General features: G+C 45.4%; 1 protein-coding gene across 1 annotated transcript; it reads left to right on the top strand.

Moving 5' to 3' along the window:
* Nucleotides 1-1,617: 1,617 nt before the first annotated feature.
* Nucleotides 1,618-11,322, top strand: LOC144766852 (zinc finger MYM-type protein 1-like). Its single transcript, XM_078650567.1, has 2 exons — nt 1,618-1,739; nt 8,429-11,322. Exon 2 carries the CDS (start codon nt 8,558-8,560, stop codon nt 10,262-10,264), a length of 1,707 nt encoding a protein of 568 aa, XP_078506693.1. The 5' UTR covers nt 1,618-1,739; nt 8,429-8,557; the 3' UTR covers nt 10,265-11,322.
* Nucleotides 11,323-13,291: the final 1,969 nt, after the last annotated feature.

The following is a 13,291-nucleotide window of genomic DNA, read 5'->3' as shown; positions in this document are numbered from 1 at the left end:
CGCATGCGCGCTACATAGGCGAGATCTAAAAAGCTGTCTAGGTTTGTGCAAGTGATGCCTAGATCCAAGGACCGGTGGCCATGATGGGCTGGGTTTAAGTACAAAATCCTAGCCACCATGGCTGCAACTTCCTGTTATAGTGCTCGGGGCGCCATCAAAGGAAACTCACTCCACCTGTAGCAGAAACATAGCAGTAATTTTTTAACAGATATGACTTTTATTTTTCTTAACCTTCACGAGTATAAGCATTGCTTCCTTATTAAAGACACCCGAAACCTCAGCCTGACCTGCACTTGGGCACAGCCGAATTACTTGTCAACACCCTAATCATGAACAGTCGGAGTATGGAAGAATATCACCAGCTGCCGCCAATAATACTCCTCTGGGCCCCTGGATAAAGTCTTAAACATTGCTACTCAGATGTATTTCTATTTTTCTCTCTGCACACCCTCGTATCCCAAGAAGGCCTCCATTTCGCCCTGATCTACACTCCAGATGAAAGACCCCCTTGAAGGCCGTAAATGCATAACGAACTCTGCTGAAGCTAAAATGTATATTGCTGATTTTGCCCCATTGCCGCCCATACGGCTGTGTATGACCCCGTGTAATTACTGCACGTTCCCGTTCTCCTGCCTATCCGTTTCTGTGTGATTCATAGAGAATGTTTAAAAAATGTAATAGAAATTACAAATAAAAAAGAATGCCTTCATGTTGGAAGGTTATCTGCTAAATACAAAGGGGCCAGGGGCGTAACACAAGCCCCCGCAGGCCCCGCGTTGCGGGGGGGGGGCCCGCGCTCCTGGGGGCCCCGGCCGGGCCCCTCCTCACGTCATACAATACATCTATTCTGTGGCTCTAAAATGTTGTGCAGCGCGGGCCGGGGCCCCTGCGACTTTTGAAATGGTGCGGGCCACGGGGCCCCCGGCCGGGGCCCCTGGGACTGGAAGAGAGGAGTCTTCAAAATGGTGCCGGCAGGCCAGGCCCGGGGCCCCGGCCTGGGCCTGAGTCTTCGAAATGGTGCGGGCCCCCGAGAGAGCAAGTCCGGAATGGTGGGGGGGCCCCCGGCCGGGGTGTGAGAGTGTCTGAGTGTGGCACACTACTGTGAGCATTTATTACACTGAGCCGCCACTGCCACTCGAATCTATGACTTTTGAAATGGTGCGGGCCACGGGGCCCCCGGCCGGGGCCCCTGGGACTGGAAGAGAGGAGTCTTCAAAATGGTGCCGGCAGGCCAGGCCCGGGGCCCCGGCCTGGGCCCGAGTCTTCGAAATGGTGCGGGCCCCCGAGAGAGCAAGTCCGGAATGGTGGGGGGGCCCCCGGCCGGGGTGTGAGAGTGTCTGAGTGTGGCACACTACTGTGAGCATTTATTACACTGAGCCGCCACTGCCACTCGAATCTATGAAATGGCGGACAGGGACAGAGTAGACTTTCTTTCACTTTCCATTCCATTCCGCAGCTGCGTATGCGCGTGCCGTGTGGGGGGCGGGGTGCTGGTGAGTGGTGACCAATGCCAGGCAGCCGGCCCCGGGCCCAGGGGTATAACACTGTCGGCGGCCCAATAAGCAGTAAGGTCAGGAGTGAGGTGTGGCGTCACGTGTGCGTGTGGCCAGGGGGCGCGCTCGCATAGCCATAGTGAAGAAGAAGACAGAGAACTGAACAGCGAACTTCGATTCGAAGACAAAAAGCCAGGCCCGCCCACGCTCAGGAGTCGAGTGTGACTGTCCGAACCGAACTCCGAAGTAAGTCCGTCACGGCCACGGTCACCGGCGGGGCCTCTAGGGTCCACTCTTCTTCCAATTCCAAACATCATGTATTTTCATATGTTGCCCTTGGCCCACACTGTCAACAAACATACACAGGTAGTAGGAAGGCCGCCAGGGAAGTGGGGGAGCGGGAGGTCCGGAAGGGCACGAGCGCTGCTCGGATTTTTGCCCACAATGATATTGAAACGACACATTTCGCCCAATCACCCTTGCTGTAGTCACTCAGCCTTTGGTAAAGGATTGTAGTCTGTAGACTGTCTGTCCGTGTATGCTTTCATGGAGGGAAGAAAGTAAACGGGCATTGCCTGTATATATTCTGCAACGGTCTAGGCTCATCTACGCCGTTTATTTACATTTCATATCCCCCACATCACACTTGTCTTTAATTGCAATTCTAAGAAGAGCGTTACAGTCAAGTAAACGCCATATAATCTACAGACTGATGAATTGTGAGGTTTCTGTTTTCCTTCTATTTTCGTTCGATGATTGCCTGTTATTTTTACACAGTCAGAGCCTGTTTCCTCACCGTTGTCACATACTGCCAGCTCAAACACTTTCTCAGAGGTGGTAATTTTGCATTCTCTGTTGCATCTTAAGCTAGTTCTTGTCCCTCATGTTCATGGCCTCATGGATGCACCTCCGTGAGTCTAGGCAAGGAGGCCTGCTAGGGCAGTGTGCGGGTGAGGTAGAGCTAGGAGCAGCAGGGCAGGGAGGAAGGAGAGTATAAAGTAATGGTAGAATCACAGACAGGGGGATTCTAGACTCTCCGTCCCTTCCCCTCTTCTGCATGTATTCAGTGAAAATGTAATTCCTAACTATTTCCAAAAGTCGAGTTCAAAGCTCAGAAACCCCTAAAAGGACTCTCCCTTAAAAACATCAGTGTTGTGCATTGATTAGATATGGACCAGTCTGTCGCGGGAGTTACTGACATGGCCTTGTTCATGGCACCTGTAAAAGGCATCTTCTCTTCTGTCTTCTAAAATTGTTCTTTACAGGGTGGTGCTTCTCTTCTCTGGGGCTTCTTAGACAGTAGTTAGTGGTGCATACAGTATCCCAGCCGGTGGTGCATGCAGTGAGGACACCGTGTGATAAGCAGTGATGCTGGCTGGCAGTGAGGACACACAGTAGGAGGCAGTGGTGCATACGGTGAACATAGCATAGGAGGCAGCTATACATACATTGTAGAGAAATTATATGGTGCATACAGTGAAGGCAGTATAGGAGGCAGTGCTGCATACGGTAAACAGGAGGCAATACTGCATACAGTGTGAAGACAGTAAAGGAGGCAGTGGTGCATACAGTGCAGATAATAGCGTAGGCAGTGGTGCATACAGTGAATGCAGTATAGGAGGCAGTGCTGACTGCACTGCTGCCATCTGCGTTCTACCTGCTGTGTGTGTGTGGGGGGGGGTAAGGTGAGAGAGGAAACTTTCCACCACCTCTACTGCATGGACTTATTGTCTGCTAGCTTGCTCTTGCTCCTCGTGTTAGGGAAGCTTCCCATGCTGTAACCATGCTGTAGGCCAGTGAAGCCTGTTAAAACCTTTCAGCAAACACAAGTCTAACTCAATCGCATTTGCCAGTGCTTGCTTTCTTCCCTATCTCATTGGAAAGGCTACTCAAGTGATTTTGAGGTATGTAATCTAAGCTCGAGCAGCCACGAGTTCCGATGGTCACAGTCTACATGCTGGTGAGTGCATGTTTGTTTCAAGGTTTTTTTTTTTGCTTTACCAGCGCAGAACCTCTTCATAAGAATGTTAAGCTGATGAGGTCCTTCCAGGTGCGCTGCTGCGCGTGAGGACGGGCACCAACACTTGCATGCAACTCAAGCAGCAATAATAAACTGGGGAAATCTTGGGAATGAGGCTTTGAAAGTTTTGATAACAGTTTATGGTACACGCTAAGCTGGAGAAATGTTTAAAATAGAGAAATGTCCTTGTGTCAAAACTGCAATTTTGATGCGAATGGATAAGACACATTTAAAAAAAAAAACTTTTGTTTAAAAGTGATGGCAAAACAGAGTTGAATTGTAAATAACAGCACTTTGACTTCATAAATCACGACGGACTGGCGCACTAGCTTTCGATATTCATAAACCTGGGTAGCAGCATGTATGATTAATGTATGATTCAGTGACTTGTCTGTAGCACCTCACAGGTCAACTCATCATTTTCCTAAAATTGTATTCTATCTCGTTCCTAATTGTTTGTCTGAAAGTAGGATTCCCCACAGTAGCCTTTGGAGTCCTCATGAGAGTACTGTTGTCCTGCATTGTGCTATTACACAAACAAGGGTAACGGACAGTGATCTTACAATCCTGGGTCTGCATAGATATTCGGCATGTAATATTGATGTCAACAACCCTTTAGTGCCATACAAATTGTTTCACACGTAAGCCAAAGTCTGTCTGCAGGCAGACTGTAGAGAATGAGATGGTAGCGAGCCTAGGCCAGGAAGGCATTGCTATGCCAGACACTCTACCACAAAATGACCACTATGACTTATTGCCAGGATAAACAAGTTACACACCTGCATTTTGTGCGGCTTCCAGGTCTTATGAAAGCTTAGTGCCTGATTTAAATCTTGTCGGACAGCCGACTCCGTAAGGTTGGCATATTTGGGCAAAATTGAAGGCTTGGGCAAAGGGCGCTGAGGAATAGGATGCCAAGCAGCAGGGGTGGTGCTGACAGCAAGGAGAGGAGATAGAGAGATGCCAATTAATGACAGCTCCGGCACAGTAGCCGTATGCACAAGGAGCCCCGGGAGACGACAACACACAGACTGAGCGAGCCAAGGAGGGCACTGCCTGGGAGATGGGGTGCTGCCTGGTCTGCAGGGGGGGCTCTGTCACTGGAGGGGACGCTGTTGGCAGGTCCATATTTGCGGGGTACTCTCTATGCAGCAGTGAAGCCGATGCTACCTAACTGGGGACGGGTGCTGCCTGTGTGGGTGAGTGGGAGATGCTCGGCCCTTGGGAATGGTGCTGACTAGTACAAGTGAAGGGTTCCTACCTGACTGGATGGCCGTGCCACCTCCTTTATTTTCCATAATGTTAATTGCCCGGCCGGCCCCTACCTGGCCTGCCCACCGTGAAGGCCCACACTAAGCTTAAGTCAAAAATAAACATGCCATCAGAACAAACACAAACAAAAACCTTGCACCCGTCCATTCAGTTACTGCCTTCTTGCATCTGCCTTCAACTCCTGCATTCTTCGCTCGCTCTCACCATCCTCATCCAAGTGATGAGTGATTACCTCCTCAATCCCATCCCTTCCTGCGGTTATTTTACAAACTCACTTAATGATCACGTCCAGGAAAATCCTGAACCTAGGGCCTATAGAGGCACTATATTTTTCCATCTCAGATGCCCATACGGCCATCTTTTCGGGTGTCCTGGTATATAGCCCCCCGGGTCCCCCCAGCCGGCCGTTACTGCATTGTTGGCGGCTATTGCAGATCTGTCCCTCAAACACCCTCATTTTACGGTACTAGGGGATTTTAATCACCATGTGGATGTAAGTGACTGTACTCGTGCTAACAATCTACTAGATTCCATGCAAAGCTTGAATCTGACCCAAGGGGTTAGTGGCCCTACACACTCTGCAGGACACACCCTTGATCTGATTTTTTCCAATTGGACGGACTTTAAGATTCTCCCCTCCATACCTCTTACCTGGTCTGATCACTACTTGATCCCGTTCGAAGTGCCCTTACCCCAGCCGCCCAAGAGGGAATTCACCATTAGAGAACAGGGCAGAAAATGGCACAAGGTCACATGCATCGCCCTGAAGCAAACGTATAGGTGTAGATCAAATACATTCTCTGCCGATCTTAATGTAGCTGTCTCCACATTTAATAAAGATCTTTCTGCTGCCATTGAGCAAATTGCGCCTTTGCAGAACCTCACCTCCCTTAGATCCAAACCTTCGGCCCCCTGGTTCGCTCTGGAACTACGGGAAAATAGAAGCAGATGCAAAAAACTGGAGCGTTCATGGCGCCGGACTTATGACCCGGCAGCCAAATCTCTCTATAGATTGGCCCTCAAAGAGTTTCATAAACTCAAACGTAACACCATGAAACAGCACTTTGCAGAAAAAATTATCAGTGCGAAAAACTCCACCAAGACCCTCTTTAACATTGTTAAAGAGTTCGCTAATCCCACTGCCCTGTCCTGCCCTGTCACTCCCAGCCAATTGCTTAGTGAAGGCCTCTCTGATTTCTTTTATGAAAAAATCGCTAATATCACGGCAACAATTCATCAGAACCTCATAGCAGTAACTCCAGGTCACGACGGGAAACATCCTTTACAACGCAACTTTTACCACGCAGTGCCTTTACGACGCAACTTTTACAACGCAAACCATTACAACACATTGCGCTGGGGGGGGCTCTAAGATAGGGAATAAGTTTAATTTACTATCCAACACCTTCCCTAGTGTCCACGGGGACTGGATTTGGAATAGTAAATTAAACTATTCACTATCTAGCACCCCAAAGCGCTATGCGTTGTAAAGGTTTGCGTTGTAAAAACCGCGTTGTAAAGGCATGCGATGTAAAAGCATGAGTTGTAATGTCATACATCCGGTCACGACACCAACTGTGCCGAAGTGCTTACCTCTTTTAAACCTCTAACGAAAGATTATGCCTTGACTTTATTCCTAAAATGCAAATCAGGATCTCCGCTTGATCCAGCCCCGGCACAGATCCTGAACGATATAGCCCCGTTAGTGATTAATTCCCTGCTAGAAATATGGAACTCCTCCCTGCAATCTGGCCTTTTCCCCTCTGCATGGAAACACGCGGTGCTGCTTCCAATTCTAAAAAAAACTGGTGTTGATCCATTGTGTTTCAGCAACTACCGACCGATCTCACTCCTTCCCAAGCCTGCAAAAGTGTTGGAGAAGGCGGTACAAGAACAACTGTCCGAATATTTAGAATCCAACATGCTGCTTCATGACACCCAGTCAGGATTCAGGCCAGACTTCAGTATCGAATCAGCTCTACTAGAAGTGACCGAGTCAATTCGCGAGTGCATGGATAGGGGTGAGGAGGCCATGCTGGTCCTCCTCGACCTATCCGCAGCATTTGATACCATCTCGCATGAAATTCTGCTCACGCGTCTCCATGAGGTGGGAGTTGGTGGGACCCCGCTGGCCTGGGTCAAATCATTTCTGATGGACCGATCTCAGCAAGTGATGCTAGGATCTTTTTTCTCCACCAAGAAACCATTGACATGGGGGGGTCCCGCAGGGTTCCGCTCTCAGCCCCCTCTTGTTCAATGTGTACCTGATGCCGTTGGCAAAAGTGGTGGAATCCTGGGGCGTCAGAGTGATCTTTTACGCTGATGACACTCTGCTTGTGTTTTCTTTTAAAGCTCTCTGGCAAATTTTCGCCATTGCCTGATGAACATCGCCTCTTGGATGTCCTCAAACAATCTAAAATTGAACACGGATAAGACGGAGGTCTTATTTTTTAATCAGAAATCTCCCATTTCCGCTAACCTCTGGTGGCCGGCTGAACTCAATCCTCCTCCGGCACCTGTTTTAGCTGCCCGTAATTTGGGCTTCCATTTTGACGCAGCCCTCTCCAGCAAAACTCAAATCAATAAAGTTTCGTCGTCATGTTTCAGAAAGCTCCGAATGATCAACAAAATCATCCCTTTCCTACCACTTGATTCCCGCAGGACAGTAGTCCATGCCCTAATAACGTCCCATCTGGACTACGCAAAAAGTCTGTATGTTGGAGCCCCAGCGTACCTCATTAATTGTTTGCAGACAGTGCAGAACTCAGCGGCCAGGCTGATTTGCAACATTCCATACCACCACTCTATTTCACCTTATTTGGCCAAACTGCACTGGCTTCCAGTGAGATTACCCATTCAGTTCAAGGCCCTGACCCTTGCCTTTAGGGCTCTTAATGGACGAGGCCCTGCTTACTTGAGGCACAGACTGAAGTTAACACAAGCAACGCGGAATCTTAGATCTAATCATCTTTGCTTAATGTTTTGCCCTCGATTTCGTCTTGCACGCACGGGAGGTAGGGCCTTTGCTGTGGCCACTTCCAAACTTTGGAACCTACTACCGTCGGAACTTAGATTTTTTACATCAGAGCCTTTGTTTCGAAGGAAACTTAAGACCTGGCTCTTTTCTCTGATCTAGCCCTCACTGAATCCCCTGGCTGTCACTGAACCTCTCTGGCTGTTGTATGTCTTCAGCGCCGGGACACCCCCGTCGGGGGTAGCTGAGCGCTCTACAAACTTCTAAATAAATAAATAAATAAATATTTCCTTCTTGGTTTTTTTTCTGCTATTTTAATGAGTTTTATATAGCACGAACTTGACCTGAAGATATCTGCTATCAGAGCGCTTTACATCGCACCAGTTGCATGAGGACACATTCATTTTTGTTAGGCACAGGGAGATTAAGCGATTTGCACAGGATGTTCAGCGTCCTTGGCTAGAGTCGGACCCAGTTCCCCAGATTCGAGGTCGACCACCCCAGCCGTTTGGCCATCTCCTCTCCTCTCTTGTATCTCTCCACTTCTTGCATCCATTCCGCCAGTGCCTGCCTTCAAGTATCCCTTACTTAACTCTCTACATGAATAGTTATTATGGTTAAGCTACCGTAGTGTTTAATAATAATGCTTTGTATTTCCCTTACTTTTAGGCAGTATTGGTGGAATAAAACCTACAATTACAATCTTGGTGGTGTACACAAAATATTCTTACTGGTACCGTCATATTCGTGGACTCTACTACTACATTGACTTTCTACAATTACATTTTAATCAAAGAAATGAGCAAACAGCCAAGAAAGTATTTAAGCGGTGCTCAAAAGCAGCAAATTAAATCGAAACAAGAGGAGTTTAAAGGCAAATTTATGAAAATTTACTCTATGTTTAGGTCTCAAGGTGATCATGATGCATCATCATCTCGTGCATCATTACCGGAAGACGATGCAGCTGCCTCATCAACAGGAGACAAAGCAGCATTGCCACTGCTACCAGTGACTGAAGGAAGCTCAGAGACTGAGAATACACCATCAGCAGACGAATCTCTGAGTGTAATATTACAAACAAGTGAAGGAAGTGCTGAAATTGTAAGTGCACCAGATGTATCAAAAGAACGTGAAGAACCTTCAAATGTGCTACTTGTTTCTGAAGTATTGCCTAACATTGAAGAAGAAACTGAAGACCTTATGAGTAAGGATGTGGATTTAGACTTAGAAGAACTAGAATCACGCAGTACCCAGTTTTGCCAGGATTTGTACCCGAGTGATAGAGGGAACTTTTTAGACAAACCTTGGCATGATACCGAGTTACTAAGGTTTGTCATTGCAAGTGGCCCATGCACGCCTAGAGGACCCTTCCCACGAGATAATAAAAACAGGTGCTTTTCCACAAACTACTACTACAAGGAAAATAGGACTGGAGATAAGACTCCAAGACTGTGGTTGTGCTACTCTTTAAAAATGGACAGTGCATACTGTGAACCTTGTTGGCTTTTTGGAGATAGAAAACTTTCATCCTATCAGCAAGCATGGGCTACTGGTATTAAATATTGGCAAGGCATATCTCGAAAAATTAAAGAACATGAAATGACGCACTCACATTTAGCGGCTTGTGCTGTACATGGAAGATGGAGGCAGGATGAGACGATCGATACACAACTGGAATCCGACTACAAAGAGCAGGTGAACTATTGGACACTAATTCTGAGTAGGATCATCGATGTTACACTTCTGTTGTCAACTTGCAATTTACCTTTCAGAGGACATAGAGAAAAACTGAAAGAAAAAGATGGTGGGAACTTTCTGGCAGTCATTGAACTTTTGGCCAAATATGATCCTGTTCTAAGCCATCTGATTACAAGAGAGAGTAGAGTTAAATACTTGAGTCCTGCTATTCAAAATGAGCTGATTGAAATACTTTCAAATAAAGTGCAAAATGAGATAGTAAGTGAAATCAAAAATGCACCACATTACTCCGTTATAATGGACACAACGCAGGACATTAAAAAAGAAGACCAATTAAGCCTGGTCATCCGATATGTGACACTGTGCCTGAACACTGAGGAAATTCCAACTGAAATCAAAATTAATGAAAGCTTTGTTGGTTTCTATAAAATTACAGACCAAAGAGCTGATGGGATAGCAACAGAACTTGTAAAGCTTGTAGAGGACAAAGTCTTAATGCTTAATAAATGTAGAGGTCAGGGATATGATGGTGCCAGCACAATGAGTGGTATATATAGTGGAGTGCAAACCAGAATACGACAGAAAGAACCCACTGCTGTCTATGTACACTGCGCTGCTCATAATCTCAATTTAGTGTTGAATGATGCATGCATGCACATTCCTGAAATTACAGAATTTTATGATATTATAGAGAAAGTGTATTTATTTTTCAGCCAAAGCATCAAACGGTGGGAACTTCTTATGGTTACAAAAGAGAGCACAACTCATTCAAAGCCAACACTGAAGAGACTCTGTCCAACACGTTGAGCATCCAGACATGATGCTCTCAATGCTCTACGCTATCGTTTTATGGACATCATGAAAGCACTCACTACAATTTTACTGCAGTCTAAAAAGGTTGAGGAGCACGCAGAAGCTCAGGGTCTTAGGAAGTGCATGGAGACTTTTGAGTTTGTGGTAATGGTTGTAATCCAGTCCAAAGTGCTGGAGACAATAATTGTCTCCAGCACTTTGTGTCGAAACTGCTTCAGTCTAAAGATCTGGACCTTTTACAAGCATCAAATATGTTAAGTACTGCGGCGAATACATTTGCCAGTTTTAGAGAACAGTTTGACGATGTTAAAAGCTCAGCATGTTTACTTGCAGCTGCATGGGGAATTCAATTGCATTTTACACAAAAACGACCACGACGCAAAAAAAAGCACTTCGATGAACTCTGTCAAGACCAAAGGCTGTGCAATCCTGAAGAAAATGTTAAGGTGTCTCTGTTTTATGCTAACATAGACATTGTTGTAAATCAAATAAAAAGTTGTTTTGCTGGTATGAACACCATAATCCAATGCTTCCATTTCATGATGCCTTCAGAAATCCTCAGAGCTACTGAGGAGGAGTTGTTTGGAGCAGCCATGACCCTTGCAGCTCATTACGAAAATGACTTGTCCCCAGAGTTTCCACAAACAATTAGTGCCTCGCCCATGTAGACATCCTTATTTAACGTAGACCGGGTAGGGATGTAAATTCTCACTCCTACCTTGAATATGTCCAATAACATATAAAGTAAGGTCTGGATGTACTCTTTTCACTTAAAACTAATGCATCACACAGGACCAAATCATTCACCAACAGAAAAATAGTGAAGAATAGAGAGAGTACCTCCGGTAGAACAACCCGAGGGGGTTCCCGGTCAATAATTCCCGGTTTACCCACTTCTCATCATCGGCGCCTCTCTCTATTTGTGAAAAAACAAACGTGCACTTGACAGAAAGATAGTGCAGACTTGAGAATGGTGAGAAAATATAACAAACAGACACAAATAGTGATTCAACAAAGAAGAGTGTCCACATACACGTCACGAAAACCCCAACAACCCACACCATAAACAAATAAGGTGAGTGGTGGTGCTTTGCTTGCTAGTACCGTTTTATTCTGATGCAGCAAAGCACTACCAAGTAAAATTGGTTATTTGTATACCAACACAGATTATCTCCTCAAGCCGACATGTTTCATCGCTCCTTCTTGTGGCGATTTCATCAGGGCAACTGAGGGGTTCGTTATTCTCAAGCTTTTCACTTTAAAAATGGACCTGGAGTGCGCTATGTCAGCACATACCAGCGTCACTCCTCAGGACACCGTGCCAATTGTCCACGTGTCTGTGACCGTGACCTGGACAATTCACAGTCACTTGTGCCGCGTCCCTCCGGCGCTTCCGACGGTCCAGAGTTTCCACAACAACTCATCGCTTTCAAGGCAGTGTTGAAAGAACAAATAAAACTTATCTCAGGTGGCACAATAAAGGATCTGGCTGACCTTTTATTTTTGAGAAACCATGCAATTCTGTCCAGTGTTTTGGATGCTGCAGCAGCACTGAAACTTTTTCTAACAATTCCAGTTACTGTAGCCAGTGCAGAAAGGTCATTTTCAAAGTTAAAATTGATCAAAAACTATCTCCGAAGCACAATGACGCAGGAAAGGCTGTCGGGGCTGGCAACTTTAAGCATCGAGAGCGATCGAGCAAGAAAAATAAATTTGGAAGCTTTAACAGAAGACTGTGCACGAAGAAAGGCCAAGAGGCAAACATTCTTTCAGTCAAGTACATCTCTCCAGTTCAGTGAACCAAGCAGTAGTAGCCTTCAGCCACCGGTCTAATTTGCCAGTCACTCTTCCTGATGTAAGCAGCAGTCTTCAGCCTTGTGTTCACTTTAACTATTATTTTCTGCTGTATCACCCTTAAAACTCTGCAATACATTTCATCAGGCTCCTGCAAGTACTGTTCCTACTTCATGTATCTGTCCTGTGAGGAGTCCCATGAGGAAGCAGTAAGTAATATGGTATTCTGCCAGTATATCATACTTTAAATATTGTTCATTTATATATAGGCCTGGCTACCTCAGTATTCTGAGCATGAGTTTATAGAGGCAAGAAGAAATGTATACAGATTAACTGAACCTGACATATATGCACCCCCTTGACACTTTTTTTTGCACAGACAAAAGGGCCATTATTTGAGTAAACAGCTTTGTTTATTTTGCTGCTGCACTTGTTATTGTTTTGACGGTCCCTTACATATTTGCGCCTTCATGCCCAAACTAAAGGGGCATACTTTGTCATAACTGGTTTAATGTTTTTGCTGCTAAACTTGTTGTTGTTTTTATCACTCACGTTGAAATATTTGCACCTTTATGCAAAAATAAAAGGGTCATTGTTTGACTGGATGGGTTTGATGTTTATGCTGCTAAATTGTTATTACTTTACCAGGCACTTTGAAATATTTATGCCTTCATGCACAAACAAAGGGGATTCGTCTGACTAAATAGGTTTGATTTATGTATGCTGCTTTGCTGTCTGCTGTACTTGTTACTGTTTTGCTAGTCACTTTGACATATTTGAGCCTTCAAAAAGGGAATTGATAGTTTAAACTGGTTTGATTATTGAATGTGCTGTAGTTGTTGTTTATCAGTTGGTTTGAAATATATGTGCCTTTATGCACACACCAAGCGGGGAATTGTTTGACTAACCTGGCTTCATTTTTGCATACTGCTGGACTTTTTTTTACCATGCACTTTGAAAGTATTTTCACCTTGATGCAAGAAGAAAGTTGGATTGTTTTGCATAACATGCTTGATTTATGTATATTGCTGGCCTGGTGATTGCTTAATTTTGCCCTTTGAAAGTATTTGCACTTTTTCTTTTCCTTTACCAAGTACAGTTTGTATAGATTGTCATTAGGTACTTGCTGATATGGTTTGTTTTTATTCTATATACAGTGTTATTTATGGTGTTGCTTGCACTTGTCTGTAATACGTGTACTTTAAATCTTGTATTTAGTCATTGTTT

Source organism: Lissotriton helveticus, chromosome 7, assembly GCF_964261635.1.
Source record: "Lissotriton helveticus chromosome 7, aLisHel1.1, whole genome shotgun sequence".
In the NCBI taxonomy this organism is placed as follows: domain Eukaryota; kingdom Metazoa; phylum Chordata; class Amphibia; order Caudata; family Salamandridae; genus Lissotriton; species Lissotriton helveticus.
This window is presented reverse-complemented; position numbering and strand designations above follow the sequence as displayed.